Raw genomic sequence first — 13187 nt, 5'->3', positions numbered from 1 at the left:
TATGGCTTTTTCTATCCTTTAATCCTCTGCGGAGAAAAGCAGGGCTAAAAACGCAAGATGAGGCGTCCATCTCATAACTCCCAGAATGCTTTGTGAATGACATGAAAAACACAAGGCTTGATGATCCTTCCCTCTCGACCTGTATCCAGATGGCTACCCTGGTATCGATCCGTTGGTAATATATAACATGATGAATGTAGAGGGCTATTTCTGTCACCTTGGATACGGAAACCACCGGCGCTCGCTGATTGAATCCCCTGCCATTATTTTCACTGCAGAAACAGGGTTTTTTTTTTTTTTTTTTCTTTAAATGTATCCGTCTGATATGTTTTTGTACCAAGGTTGCATACATCTGCAACCGGTCTGGCGGATGTTTAATTGGGATTTTTGGAACATTGCTTCGAAGGGAGGAAAAGAGGGGGGGGGGGGATGAAATAAATAAATAAGCGACATTAAAAAGGAATGGACGATAAAAAAAAAAAAACAACTAAAATAACAGCGAAGCGTAAGAAACGAATGGAGTTTGGCGGAATTTTCTATGGCTGGAGGATTTAACCCTTTGCTGCAAGCGGAACCAAAGTGAACACAAACGTGCGCGGTGAAGAGATCGCAAAACGGAAGAAGATTGTGGAAGGTTTGAGAGTCAGGATGGAACAGCACCGAACAAAGGGGAGGATGGAGGGAAATAATAATAATGATTACAAAATAATAGATTACATATAGATAGTAAGATAGATATATAGATAGATAATGGATAGATATATAGATAGATGATAGATAATATAGATAATAGTAGATAATAGATAGATAGATAGATAGATAGATAGATAGATAGATAGAAGATAGATAAGAGATAGAAAGATAGATGATACATAATAGATATATCATAGATAGATAATTTTATTGATATTAGATAGATAATTGTAGATAGATAATACATACATAATAGATGCTCCATTGGATTTAGGTCAGGGCTCTGGCTGGGCCAGTCAAGAATGGTCACAGAGTTGTTCTGAAGCCGCTCCTTTGTTATTTTAGCTGTGTGCTTAGGGTCATTGTCTTATTGGAAGGTGAACCTTCGGCCAAGTCTGAGGTCCAGAGCACTCTGGAAGAGGATTTCATCCATGATATCTCTGTACTTGGCCGCATTCATGTTTCCTTCAATGACAACCAGCCGTCCTGTCCCTGCAGCTGAAAAACACCCCCATAGCTTGATGCTGCCGCCACCATGTTTCACTGTTGGGATTGTACTGGGCAGGTGATGAGCAGTGCCTGGTTTTCTCCACACATACCGCTTAGAATTATCACCAAAAAGGTCTATCTTCATCTCATCAGACCAGAGAATCTTATTTCTTAGTCTGGGAGTCCTTCATGTGTTTTCTAGCAAACTCTATGCGGCTTTCATATGTCTTGCACTGAGGAGAGTCTTCCGTCGGGCCGCTCTGCCATAAAGGCCGGACTGGTGGAGGGCTGCAGTGATAGTTGACTTTGCGGAACTTTCTCCCATTTCCCTACTGCATCTCTGGAGCTCAGCCACAGTGATCTTGGGGTTCTTCTTTACCTCTCTCATCAAGGCTCTTCTCCCCCGATTGCTCAGGTTCGTTGGACGGTCAGGTCTAGGAAGACTTATGGTGGTTCCAAACTTCTTCCATTTAAGGATTATGGAGGCCACTGTGCTCTTAGGAACCTTGAGTACTGCAAAAATTCTGTTGTAACCTTGGCCAGATCTGTGCCTTGCCACAATTCTGTCTCTGAGCTCCTTGGCCAGTTCCTTTGACCTCATGATTCCCATTTGGTCTGACATGCACTGTGAGCTGTGAGGTCTTATATAGACAGGTGTGCGCCTTTCCAAATCAAGTCCTATCAGTTTAATTAAACACAGCTGGACTCCAATGAAGGAACAGAACCATCTCAAGGAGGATCACAAGGAAATGGACAGCATGGGACTTAAATATGAGTGTCTGAGCAAAGGGTCTGAATACTTATGACCATGCGATATTTCAGTTTATCTTTTTTAATAAATTTGCAAAAATGTCTACATTTCTGTTTTTTTTTTTAGTCAAGATGGGGTGCAGAGTGTACATTAATGAGAAAAAATTAACTTTTTTGAATTTACCAAATGGCTGCAATGAAACGACTGAAAAACTGAAAGGGGTCTGAATAATTTACGTACCCACTGTAGATAGATAGATAGATAATAGATAGATAGATACAGTACAGCCCAAAAGTTTGGACACACATTCTCATTTAAAGATTTTTCTGTATTTTCATGACTATGAAAATTGTACGTTCTCACTGAAGGCATCAAAACTATGAATTAACACATGTGGAATTATATACTTAACAAAAAAGTGTGAAACAACAGAAATTATGTCTTATATTCTAGGTTCTTCAAAGTAACCACCTTTTGCTTTGATGACTGCTTTGCGCACTCTTGGCATTCTCTTGATGAGCTTCAAGAGGTAGTCACCGGGAATGGTCTTCCAACAATCTTGAAGGAGTTCCCAGAGATGCTCAGCACTTGTTGGCCCTTTTGCCTTCACTCTGCGGTCCAGCTCACCCCAAACCATCTCGATTGGGTTCAGGTCTGGTGACTGTGGAGGCCAGGTCATCTGGCGTAGCACCCCATCACTCTCCTTCTTGGTCAAATAGCCCTTACACAGCCTGGTGATGGTCCAACTAAACGCAAACCGGATGGAATAGCATGCCGCTGCAAGATGCTGTGGTAGCCATGCTGGTTCAGTATGCCTTCAGTTTTGAATAAATCCCCAACAGTGTCACCAGCAAAGAGAATGCCAAGAGTGTGCAAAGCAGTCATCAAAGCAAAAAGTGGCTACTTTGAATAACCTAGAAGACATATTTTCAGTTGTTTCACACTTTTTTGTTAAGTATATAATTCCACATTAATTCATAGTTTTGATGCCTTCAGTGTGAATGTACAATTTTCATAGTCATGAAAATACAGAAAAATCTTTAAATGAGGTGTGTCCAAACTTTTGGTCTGTACTGTAGATAATAGATAAATATAGATAAGTCTGACGTTGCACGTTTACCCTCTAATTTGTGAAGTGTCTCGTTAGTCAAGGACAGAAAACCCCACTGAATATGTAGATTATAGCAGATATCTGTCCGTATGTTAGATAATAATTAATAATGACAATGTTTGCTGGAAAAATCGATGTAAATGCTTTTATGCTTAAAAATGGCAAAAGTATTCAATTTGTGATACCTTAAGTGACTAACCAATGATGTTGGCCAATAAAGGTATCACTAATTTAATACTTTCGTCATTTTTAGGCATACAGGATTTTGCGGACAGTATGTTGCTGGCAGGGTCTTCTCATGGCGTTCGCCCTGTGTCTGGCAGCAGATTACCAGGACCGTACACTGGGATAAACATAAGGCGATGAGCATGGAAGGCCGCTGCCACTTTTATCTGTAAAGCAAAGATGTGTTTCCATGGTAACTGCAGATGCAGTGGAGGGTCGGGGGCCCGGTCAGCGGTGACCACCACAAGCTGACTCCACTCATTATATTATTACAGAGCACCCCTATATATATAAGCAGTTTCATGGCACTGTCATTGTTGCCCATAGCGACCAATCACAGCACGGTTTTCATTTTAGCAGAGCCGTTAAAGATTTGAGAGCTGTGATACGATTGGTGCAGTGATGACCATGTGACTATGACGCATCATATAGTTTGCAGGTCTGAGATTTGCTTTGTGACTGCTGCAATGTGTAAACAAACTCCATGTACCGTAGATGTCCCAGATTTGGGCCCAGAACCTCGGTCTGCTCCCCACTGAGCCCCCGCCACATCAGTCAGAGCCCCCCCAGTCTGCACCCTCGTACCATAGGCTGCAATCTCAGGGCAGAAGCCAGAAATCATGGAATTATGGAAATATTTTACATTCTCATGTAGTTTTATCATATATGACAGATGATAGGTGAAGTAGTACACTGTCCAAATAGACTATACTGACAGCAGCATTACATGATGTGGGGAGTAGTGTGCTGAGGTAATCTGACAGTGTCACATATCATAGGCTTAGATACTCGGCCCAGCAGACGGTGTCACATATCATAAGAGTAGATATGGAGCGCCCCCAGACACAGGGCCGCGGGATACTAAGTACCGGTCCGCTCTGTCTCGATGCTGGGGTTGTCACGGTGGCTGGACCCGGTCCGTGACCCTGCTAAGGGGCGTCCAATGAAAGGGGTGAGGATAGTTTGTCAAGGGTTCGTGACGCCACCTGTGGTATTCGGTCAGGATGACCGACGCTGCTTAGGGGTCCGCTGGGGTGATGGAATGGCAGCTGGATGGTATACCTTCCCACAGGTGAAGTATATCCCCAGGGCTTCCCAGTAGTGTAGGTCAAGTTGGTGTGAGGCACAGTTAATAACGAGGACACAGGGTTGCAGTCTCTTTACCTTTTACTGAAGACTTCGGGATCCGCAATCCAGAGCACTGCTAACAGAGCTGTCTGAGACCGGCCGGTCTGAAGGCACATCCAGAGTTCCCTTTGCAGGTGGAAATCAGTGCCTACCACTAGCGCCTGTGTGTTGTAGTTCTTCCCTGATGAGCATTCGGGATAGTCCTCACAACTGTCGTAACTGTTCTTTCTCTTTCTCTCCGTCCCCCAAGTTATTGTGTGGATAGGACGCACCCGTTTGACGGGAAGGCTCGGAGCTATTCTGGGACCCGAGAGACGCGCCTCTCCAACTTTGCCCCCTATGTTTGCTTAGGTGATGTAAGGTAGACAGCCAACCTAAAATCGACTGTCCTGCCGCTGTTTGAAGTAATGCTTGGAGTCTGTCACTTCCTCGGCGTTCCGGCCACCGGCTACGCGCCTCAGTAGGATGTTGCCGATCTCGGGGCACGACTCCTACTGGTATCTCCTTGTGCTGCAATTTCGTTTCTCACTTCTCCACAATATCCTTCGCTTTGTGTCCTTCCTTAGTATGCCGCCGCAAGGTAGTGCAGGCACAGCTCCGTAAAGTTCTGTCCTTTCTGCTAGGTACCTGCCAGGAGCCCACCCCTGACAGGTCCTCCCTGGAGCTCTCCCAGGCTGCGTTCTGACTAACTTCCTATCCAACCCCCAGTTTTACCAGTGTGAGGAGTGGCCTAATACATAGTGCCTTTTGCTCCCTCTGGTGGCCGGAGTGTGAAGTGTAATGTGTGACTGTGATACCTGGTCAGGTGAACTCCTTTAGTGCAATCAGACATAACATCACTCCCCTTAGTGGCAGAGCGACATTACTGCAACGACCAGGATCCTGGGGCGCTGCACTCCCCCCCGGTTAAATCCAGTACTCCCGGACTGGGGAAAGAGGAACAACAATACATATTAGGGAAAAGACATACAAAATTTTGAAATGCTATGAAAAAGTAAATATAACAATGCTTCCCTTTATGAGAGGTGAGGTCACTTGAACGTTACAAACAGAAACATTTTAAATAACATTCTAATCTACTGACTATCAATAATTTCCTATTACCCAGCCGGGTATTCTACTAAGTGCAAATCGTTGAACAATAATTTAACTTTTCCTTTAAGGGCGTATAGGCTGAACCCACTAAAGGCTTACTATAAAACACTATGGTACAAAACTAACATTCTCTTTACTTCTTCTAACTTCACACAGATGCAGGACCGCCTGGCTATTCGTCCGGGCCTACTGCCTCTCTTCTTCTTGGTTCACAGCAACCATCTCTCTATGGTTCTCAGACTCACTGACCCCTACGGGTTCACTTTCTAGCTCTCTAGCTACATGGCATCTATTATGCAAACATTATCACTATCTTACTACTTAAGGTAACATCATCAAGTGCAACAAGTAAACATTCCCTTCAAGAGGAAAAATCTGTCTTTTCTGAGGTAGTGCAATCAATCAACAAGTCACTAATAAACTTTAAGACAAGAGAAACTTTCACGTCGTCATCAGGAACAGTTTCTTCGCAAAGTCTTCTGCCTTTGTAAAACCAGTAGGGAGCACCTTTAAGAAGGTGCAAACTATTTACAACACAGTTTGTGAATCATTCACCGTCCATGATTCGGCAGTCTTTTGAAACACTGATAACTTTGTGCAAAAGAAAACATAAAACAATAGGGATCCCGGGTCAACAAAGGGATCCCTTTAAGAAATAACCCAGGACGGGTTTAAGGCAGCAAAAGCAGGAAACAGTTAACTATTTACATTTTTCGGTTCTCCGAGGTTTAGTGCTGTAACTCAGGGGGTAGCACCGGTTGGGGTAGTCCAACTGGATACTAGCGGATACCAGGTGCCACATAAGGGGCTCCCTCACTCCAGATGGGGGTCTTATGGCTTTGCATATCTCTTTTCTCATCCGATGCGGTATCAATGTCACTAATCGCTTTTTCAGGTATAATCTGGGTTCGAATGTCAGTTTTGGTTGTAGGTTCAGTAGCGGCAATAATGCCCACTGTGGTAGTAGTATTAGGATTTGTCAGTTCAGAGTTAGTCTTAGTCATGGCAGCAGGCGGCGCTGCTACGGGGCCTACCAGTAGGTCTTCTGTCACTGGGGCAGGGTCGTTCTTCATACCTGCTTCAGATGCGGTCCCTCCGGTGCCGGCCTGCTCCGTCTCCGCTGGGATCTGAAACGCTGACTGCGGGGCCTTGCGCTGTGGCGTTGTCATCTCTGTTTGCAGTATCTCGCTTTCTGGCAAGGCCTTGCTTTCTGGCTTCGGAGCGCTGGAAATTCTTTCTTGCTCCGGACCAGACGAGGCTGCCGACAGACGTCTGGTGAGGCCCCCGATGACGGTCTCCTTCCACCCGGCCTCAGTTCTCAGCTGCGTCCGCCGGAGTTGATTGCTGAGCTCGTCCACTCCAGCCTGCAGGAAGTCAGGGCCAACAGGTGATGCCTGGCCGCGGTATCTCTCTGGGTAGCTGGGGGAGTCCTCTGTTCCAACCCCACGCTCCGATCCCGGGCGGCTTGTCATGGCGTCCTCCACGTGGTTCACTTCTTCCTGGTCCTTTTCCCGCTCTCTCCTTTGTGGGTGGTTTCGTTTTCTTTGCCTCCGCCCACCGTTGAGGATCAGGAGGCGGATCTCGGCTGCTGACGGACACGTCCTCAAGGTACAGAGATATTTAGACTGGGCGGTCATTGTTCTTCATGCTTCCCAGTTCATTCACGCCCACAACTCCACACCCTTCTACTTCTCCTGCGCTCCTCGTGGCGCTATAATGGCGGCAGTTTTGGCGGAAATCTTGGCGGCAAATAGCAATACACAGTCTTTGCAATAAATCACAGTTCAAGCACAATTCCAACACAATTCCAAGGCACACATGACCCAATTCTTCAGGCTTAAGTACGATCCTGTTCATGACGCCAAGTTGGAGCGCCCCCAGACACAGGGCCGCGGGATACTCAGTACCGGTCCGCTCTGTCTCGATGCTGGGGTTGTCACGGTGGCTGGACCCGGTCCGTGACCCTGCCAAGGGGCGTCCAATGAAAGGGTGATGTAGTTTGTCAAGGATTCGTGACGCCACCTGTGGTATTCGGTCAGGATGACCGACGCTGCTTAGGGGTCCGCTGGGGTGATGGAATGGCAGCTAGATGGTGTTCTTTCCCACAGGTGAAGTATATCCCCAGGGCTTCCCAGTAGTGTAGGTGGCGATGATCTGAGGCGCAGTTAATAACGAGGACACAAGGTTGCAGTCTCTTTACCTTTTACTAAAGACTTCAGGATATGCAATCCAGAGCACTGCTAACAGGGCTGGCTGAGTCCGGCCGGTCCGAAGGCACATCCAGAGTTCCCTTTGCAGGTAGAAATCAGTGCCTACCAACTAGCGCCTGTGTGTTGTAGTTCTTCCCTGCTGAGCATTCGGGATAGCCCTCGCAACTGTCGTATCTGTTCTTTCTCTTTCTCTCCGTCCCCAAAGTTATTGTCTGGATAGGATGCACCCGTTTGATGGGAAGGCTCGGAGCTATTCTGGGACCCGAGAGACGCCCCTCTCCAACTTTGCCCCCTATGTCTGCTTAGGTGATGTAAGGTAGACAGCCAACCTAAAATCAACTGTCCTGCCGCTGTTTGAAGTAATGCTTGGAGTCTGTCACTTCCTCGGCGTTCCGGCCACCGGCTACGCGCCTCAGTAGGATGTTGCCGATCTCGGGGCACGACTCCTACTGGATATCTCTTTGTGCTGTGATTTCGTTTCTCACTTCTCCACAATATCCTTCACTTCGTGTCCTTCCTTAGGATGCCGCCGCAAGGTAGTGCAGGCGCGGCTCCGTAACGTTCTGTCTTTTCTGCTAGGTACCTGCTAGGAACCCACCCCTGACAGGTCCTACCTGGAGCTCTCCCAGGCTGCGTTCTCACTAACTTCCTATCCAACCCCCAGTTTTACCAGTGTGAGGAGTGGCCTAATACATAGTGCCTTTTGCTCTACCTGGTGGCCGGAGTGTGAAGTGTAATGTGTGACTGTGATACCTGGTCAGGTGAACTCCTTTAGTGCAATCAGACATAACATCACTCCCCTTAATGGCAGAGTGACATTACTGCAACGACCAGGACCCTGGGGCGCTGCAGATACTCAACCCAGCAGACGGTGTCACATATCATAAGATTAGATACTCAACCCAGCAGATAGTGTCACATATCATAGGCTTAGATACTCAGCCCAGCAGACAGTGTCACATATAATAAGATTAGATACTCAACCCAGCAGACGGTGTCACATATCATAACATTAGATACTCAACCCAGCAGACAGTGTCACATATCATAAGATTAGATACTCAACCCAGCAGACAGTGTCACATATCATAAGATTAGATACTCGGCCCAGCAGACAATATCACATATCATAGGATTAGATACTCGGCCCAGCAGACAGTATCACATATAATAAGATTAGATACTCAACCCAGCAGACAGTGTCACATATCATAAGATTAGGTACTCAACCCAGCAGACAGTGTCACATATCAGCTCCTTAGATACTGATAGACAGTATCACATATCATAGGCTTAGATACTGAGCACAGTAGACAGTATCACACGTCATCAGCTTAGATACTCGTTCTAGCTGACAGCATCACATATCCTAGGCTTAGATAGTGAGCTCAGCAGACAGTATCACATATCATAGGCTTAGATACTCAGCCCAGCAGACAGTATCACATACCATAAGCTTAGATTCTTGGCTCAGCACCCATACTCTCAACCTTACAAGAAGAAAATGAGGGAGAAATCATGCGGTAGGTGACCACAAGTATGCTAATCATATACATACTGTCATACAGGGGAAGAGCGACCGTGCTTATATATTTTAGTACATAGAGGTGCACTGGTATATCGAGCTGTATCTCTATGGGCCAGTTCAATGTGCCTATAAAGAAGGAGAACATCATCTAAATTGTTCAATCACTGACAATACGGTGTGAGACTCACAGCTGAAGCTGCTGCCTGCTATGAAATAGGTTGTGAGTTTGAATCCCAGGAAAGCCCAGACATTAGGAAAAGCAGAGAGTTAATCAATGAACACAGACAGATAGGACCCCAAGGCCCTGAGATAGAGGAGCAGGATGGAGGAGACACATTGGCATCACCGTGCTGTGGAGATGAAGTCATGACATAGCCCTCATGTCCTCCAACAGAAGAACATTCCTTGGGACTGTCCCACAAAGCGATTGGAAGATATGAGTTACCCACAGGATAGGATTAGATGCACAGCTCAGCTGGCAGTATAACACATGATGAGCTTAGATACACAGGCACAGCAGACAGTATCACACACAAAAGGATTAGATACATCCTCGTTCCTCTAAAATATTCATTTTCAGAATTGTACAGATATTTGACCTTCACATTTGCATTTGCAGCCTCTCCATGGTCTCGGACGCGTACACAGAGAGCATCTTCATGGAACCAATACACCTGTCATCCGCAGTGGCCGCCAAGAAGATTATAAGCGAAGGTAATGTCAACGAGCGCTCCGAGAAGGAGGAGGATTGTGTCCACTGCTTATGTATGGACGGAGGGGGTCTACAAGATGGTTTATGGTAGGGAATAACCTACGTTATGTCTGTGACATCAGATAGACAAAGATAGAAAGATAGAAATATAGATAATAGATAGATAATTAACAGATAGATAAAAAATAGATAACAGATAGATGATAGATAGATAATGGAAAGATAGATATAGATAGATAGATGGAAAATGGATAGATAATAGATAGATAACAAATCATAGATAGATAATAGATAACAGATAGATCATAGATAATAGCTAGATAATAGATAGATGATAGATAGGTAATAGAAAGATAGATAATATATAGATAGATAAACAGATAGATAATAGATAGATAATGGATATATAATAAAAAGATAAATAATAGATAGATAACAGATATATGGATAATAGATAAATTGATAGATAATAGATAGATAATAGATAATCTACTATATAATTGTCTAAGGGTCACATCCGTCTTTCTGTCTGTCTGTCCTTCTGTCTGTCACGGATATTCATTGGTCGCGGCCTCTGTCTGTCATGGAATCCAAGTCGCTGATTGGTCTCGCCAGCTGCCTGTCATGGCTGCCGCGACCAATCAGCGACGGGCACAGTCCGATTAGTCCCTCTTTACTCCCCTGCAGCTAGTGGCCCGCATACTCCCCTCCGGTCACTGCTCACACAGGGTTAATGCCAGCGGTGACGGACCGCGTTATGCCGCTTGTTACGCACTCCGTTACCGCTGCTATTAACCCTGTGTGTCCCCAACGTTTTACTATTCATGCTGCCTATGCAGCGTCAATAGTAAAAAAATCTAATGTTAAAATAATAATAATAATAATAACTCACCCTATGTAGTCCGACGATGCGCTCGCACCTTCCGCCAGCTTCCGGTCCCAGAGATGCATTGCAAAATTACCCAGAAGACTTAGCGGTCTCGCAAGACCGCTAAGTCTTCTGGGTAATTTCGCAATGCATCCTGGGATCGGAAGATGGCGGCAGCCGCGCGCCCATCGCCAGAGCGCCGTTGGATCCAAGGGGGTGAGTATGTCACTATTTTTTATTTTAATTCTTTTTTTTTTAACAGGGATATGGTGCCAACACTGCTAAATACTGCGTGGGCTGCGTTATATACTTCGAGGGCTGCGTTATATACTACATGGCTGCTATATACTATGTGGGCAGTGTTATATACTACATGGCTGCTATATACTAGGTGGACAGTACTATATACTACATGGCTGCTATATACTACGTGGGCAGTACTATATGCTACATGGCTGCTATATACTACGTGGCCAGTGTTACATACTATGTGGCCTGTGTTTTGTACTCCGTGGGCAGTACTATATGCTACATGGCTCCTATATACTACGTGGGCAGTGCTAAATACTACATGGCTGCTATATACTACGTGGCCAGTGTTACATACTATGTGGCCTGTGTTTTGTACTCCGTGGGCTGTGCTATATATTGTGTGGCCTGTGTTATATACTACGTGGCTGCTATATACTGCGTGGGCTGTGTTATATACTGTTTGGGCTGTGCTATATATTGCGTGGCCTGTATTAACGCATCGGGTATTCTACAATATGTACGTATGTATATAACAGCCACATACTATATAGCACAGGCCACGTACTATTTGCATGCTATATACTACATGGCTCCTATATACTACGTGGCCTGTGCTATATACTATGTGGCTGCTATATACATACATATTCTAGAATACCCAATGCGTTAGAATCGGGCCACCATCTAGTAGATAGATAAATATATAGATAACAGAAAGATAGATAGATAACAGATAAATAATAGATAATAGATAGATAATAGATAGATAATAGATAGATAATAGATTCTAGATTGTGAGCCCCATCGGGGACAGTGATGATAATGTGTGCAAAACTGTAAAGCGCTGCGGAATATGTTAGCACTATATAAAAATAAAGATTATTATTATTTATTACCGTATTATTAATAGATACAGAGATAGATACATAGATATATAATAGATAGATATTTTACAAAATTTTCTCCATAGTCACTAATTTTACAATCTTTCTACATTTTATCCACATGAAGCCGTTAGAAAATGAATTCCACCTCCCTCCTACCCGGCTGTCACTAATATATTCTCATGGGGGGCAAATCCCTTCCTGACCCCTTACTCAGCAATTGAGTTAATTTTTGAGGTCACTCTCTCCAGCCGTGTAATTTTCAGCATGTAACCACTGATACCAGTATGTGTGAGGAAGGCACGCCATCCATTTTTAATGTCATACGCTCTCGTTATTTGGGGGCCCTCGCCGGATGCTCCTTCCTTCTCTTCAGCACGTTCTTTTTAATTATTGGGTTGCTCAGGAAAGATTATAAACTGTGTTGGATTTTACACCAAATTCTCAATGAAAAGATAGATATTCTGCCCCTTCTGAGCAGCCTGAACTATACTCCAGAGTTTCATTAACAATTCTGCAAACTTCAGAGCTGAAATCTCCCAGGATACCATGCTTGTTCATTACTTAAAAAAAGCTTGCTCAGTCAACTAATGTAGAAATAGTAACTGCCCCCCCCCCACCCCCCACACCGCTCTGGGGTATAATACAGGATGTAACTCAGGATCAGTAATGTAATGTATGTACACAGTGACTGCACCAGCAGAATAGTGAGTGCAGCTCTGGAGTATAATACAGGATGTAACTCAGGATCAGTAATGTAATGTATGTACACAGTGACTGCACCAGCAGAATAGTGAGTGCAGCTCTGGAGTGTAATACAGGAGGTAACTCAGGATCAGTAATGTAATGTATGTACACAGTGACTGCACCAGCAGAATAGTGAGTGCAGCTCTGGGGTATAATGCAGGATGTAACAGGATCAGTAATGTAATGTATGTACACAGTGACTGCACCAGCAGAATAGTGAGTGCAGCTCTGGAGTATAATACAGGATGTAACTCAGGATCAGTAATGTAATGTATGTACACAGTGACTGCACCAGCAGAATAGTGAGTGCAGCTCTGGGGTATAATACAGGATGTAACTCAGGATCAGTAATGTAATGTATGTACACAGTGACTGCACCAGCAGAATAGTGAGTGCAGCTCTGGAGTATAATACAGGATGTAACTCAGGATCAGTAATGTAATGTATGTACACAGTGACTGCACCAGCAGAATAGTGAGTGCAGCTCTGGGGTA

At 44.7% G+C, this 13187-nt stretch overlaps 1 protein-coding gene across 1 annotated transcript in view; it reads left to right on the top strand.

Moving 5' to 3' along the window:
• The window catches only part of STYXL2 (serine/threonine/tyrosine interacting like 2), a 72350-nt gene that overhangs the window by 35447 nt on the left and 23716 nt on the right, over positions 1-13187 (top strand). Inside the window, exon 3 of the mRNA XM_069760596.1 lies at positions 9850-9944. Within this exon, the coding sequence (XP_069616697.1) occupies positions 9850-9944 (95 nt within the window). The remainder of the gene's footprint in view (positions 1-9849; positions 9945-13187) is intronic.

Source organism: Ranitomeya imitator, chromosome 3, assembly GCF_032444005.1.
Source record: "Ranitomeya imitator isolate aRanImi1 chromosome 3, aRanImi1.pri, whole genome shotgun sequence".
Classification (NCBI taxonomy): Eukaryota; Metazoa; Chordata; class Amphibia; order Anura; family Dendrobatidae; genus Ranitomeya; species Ranitomeya imitator.
The sequence above is the reverse complement of the archived record's forward strand: the minus strand, read 5'-3'. Positions and strand labels throughout refer to the sequence as shown.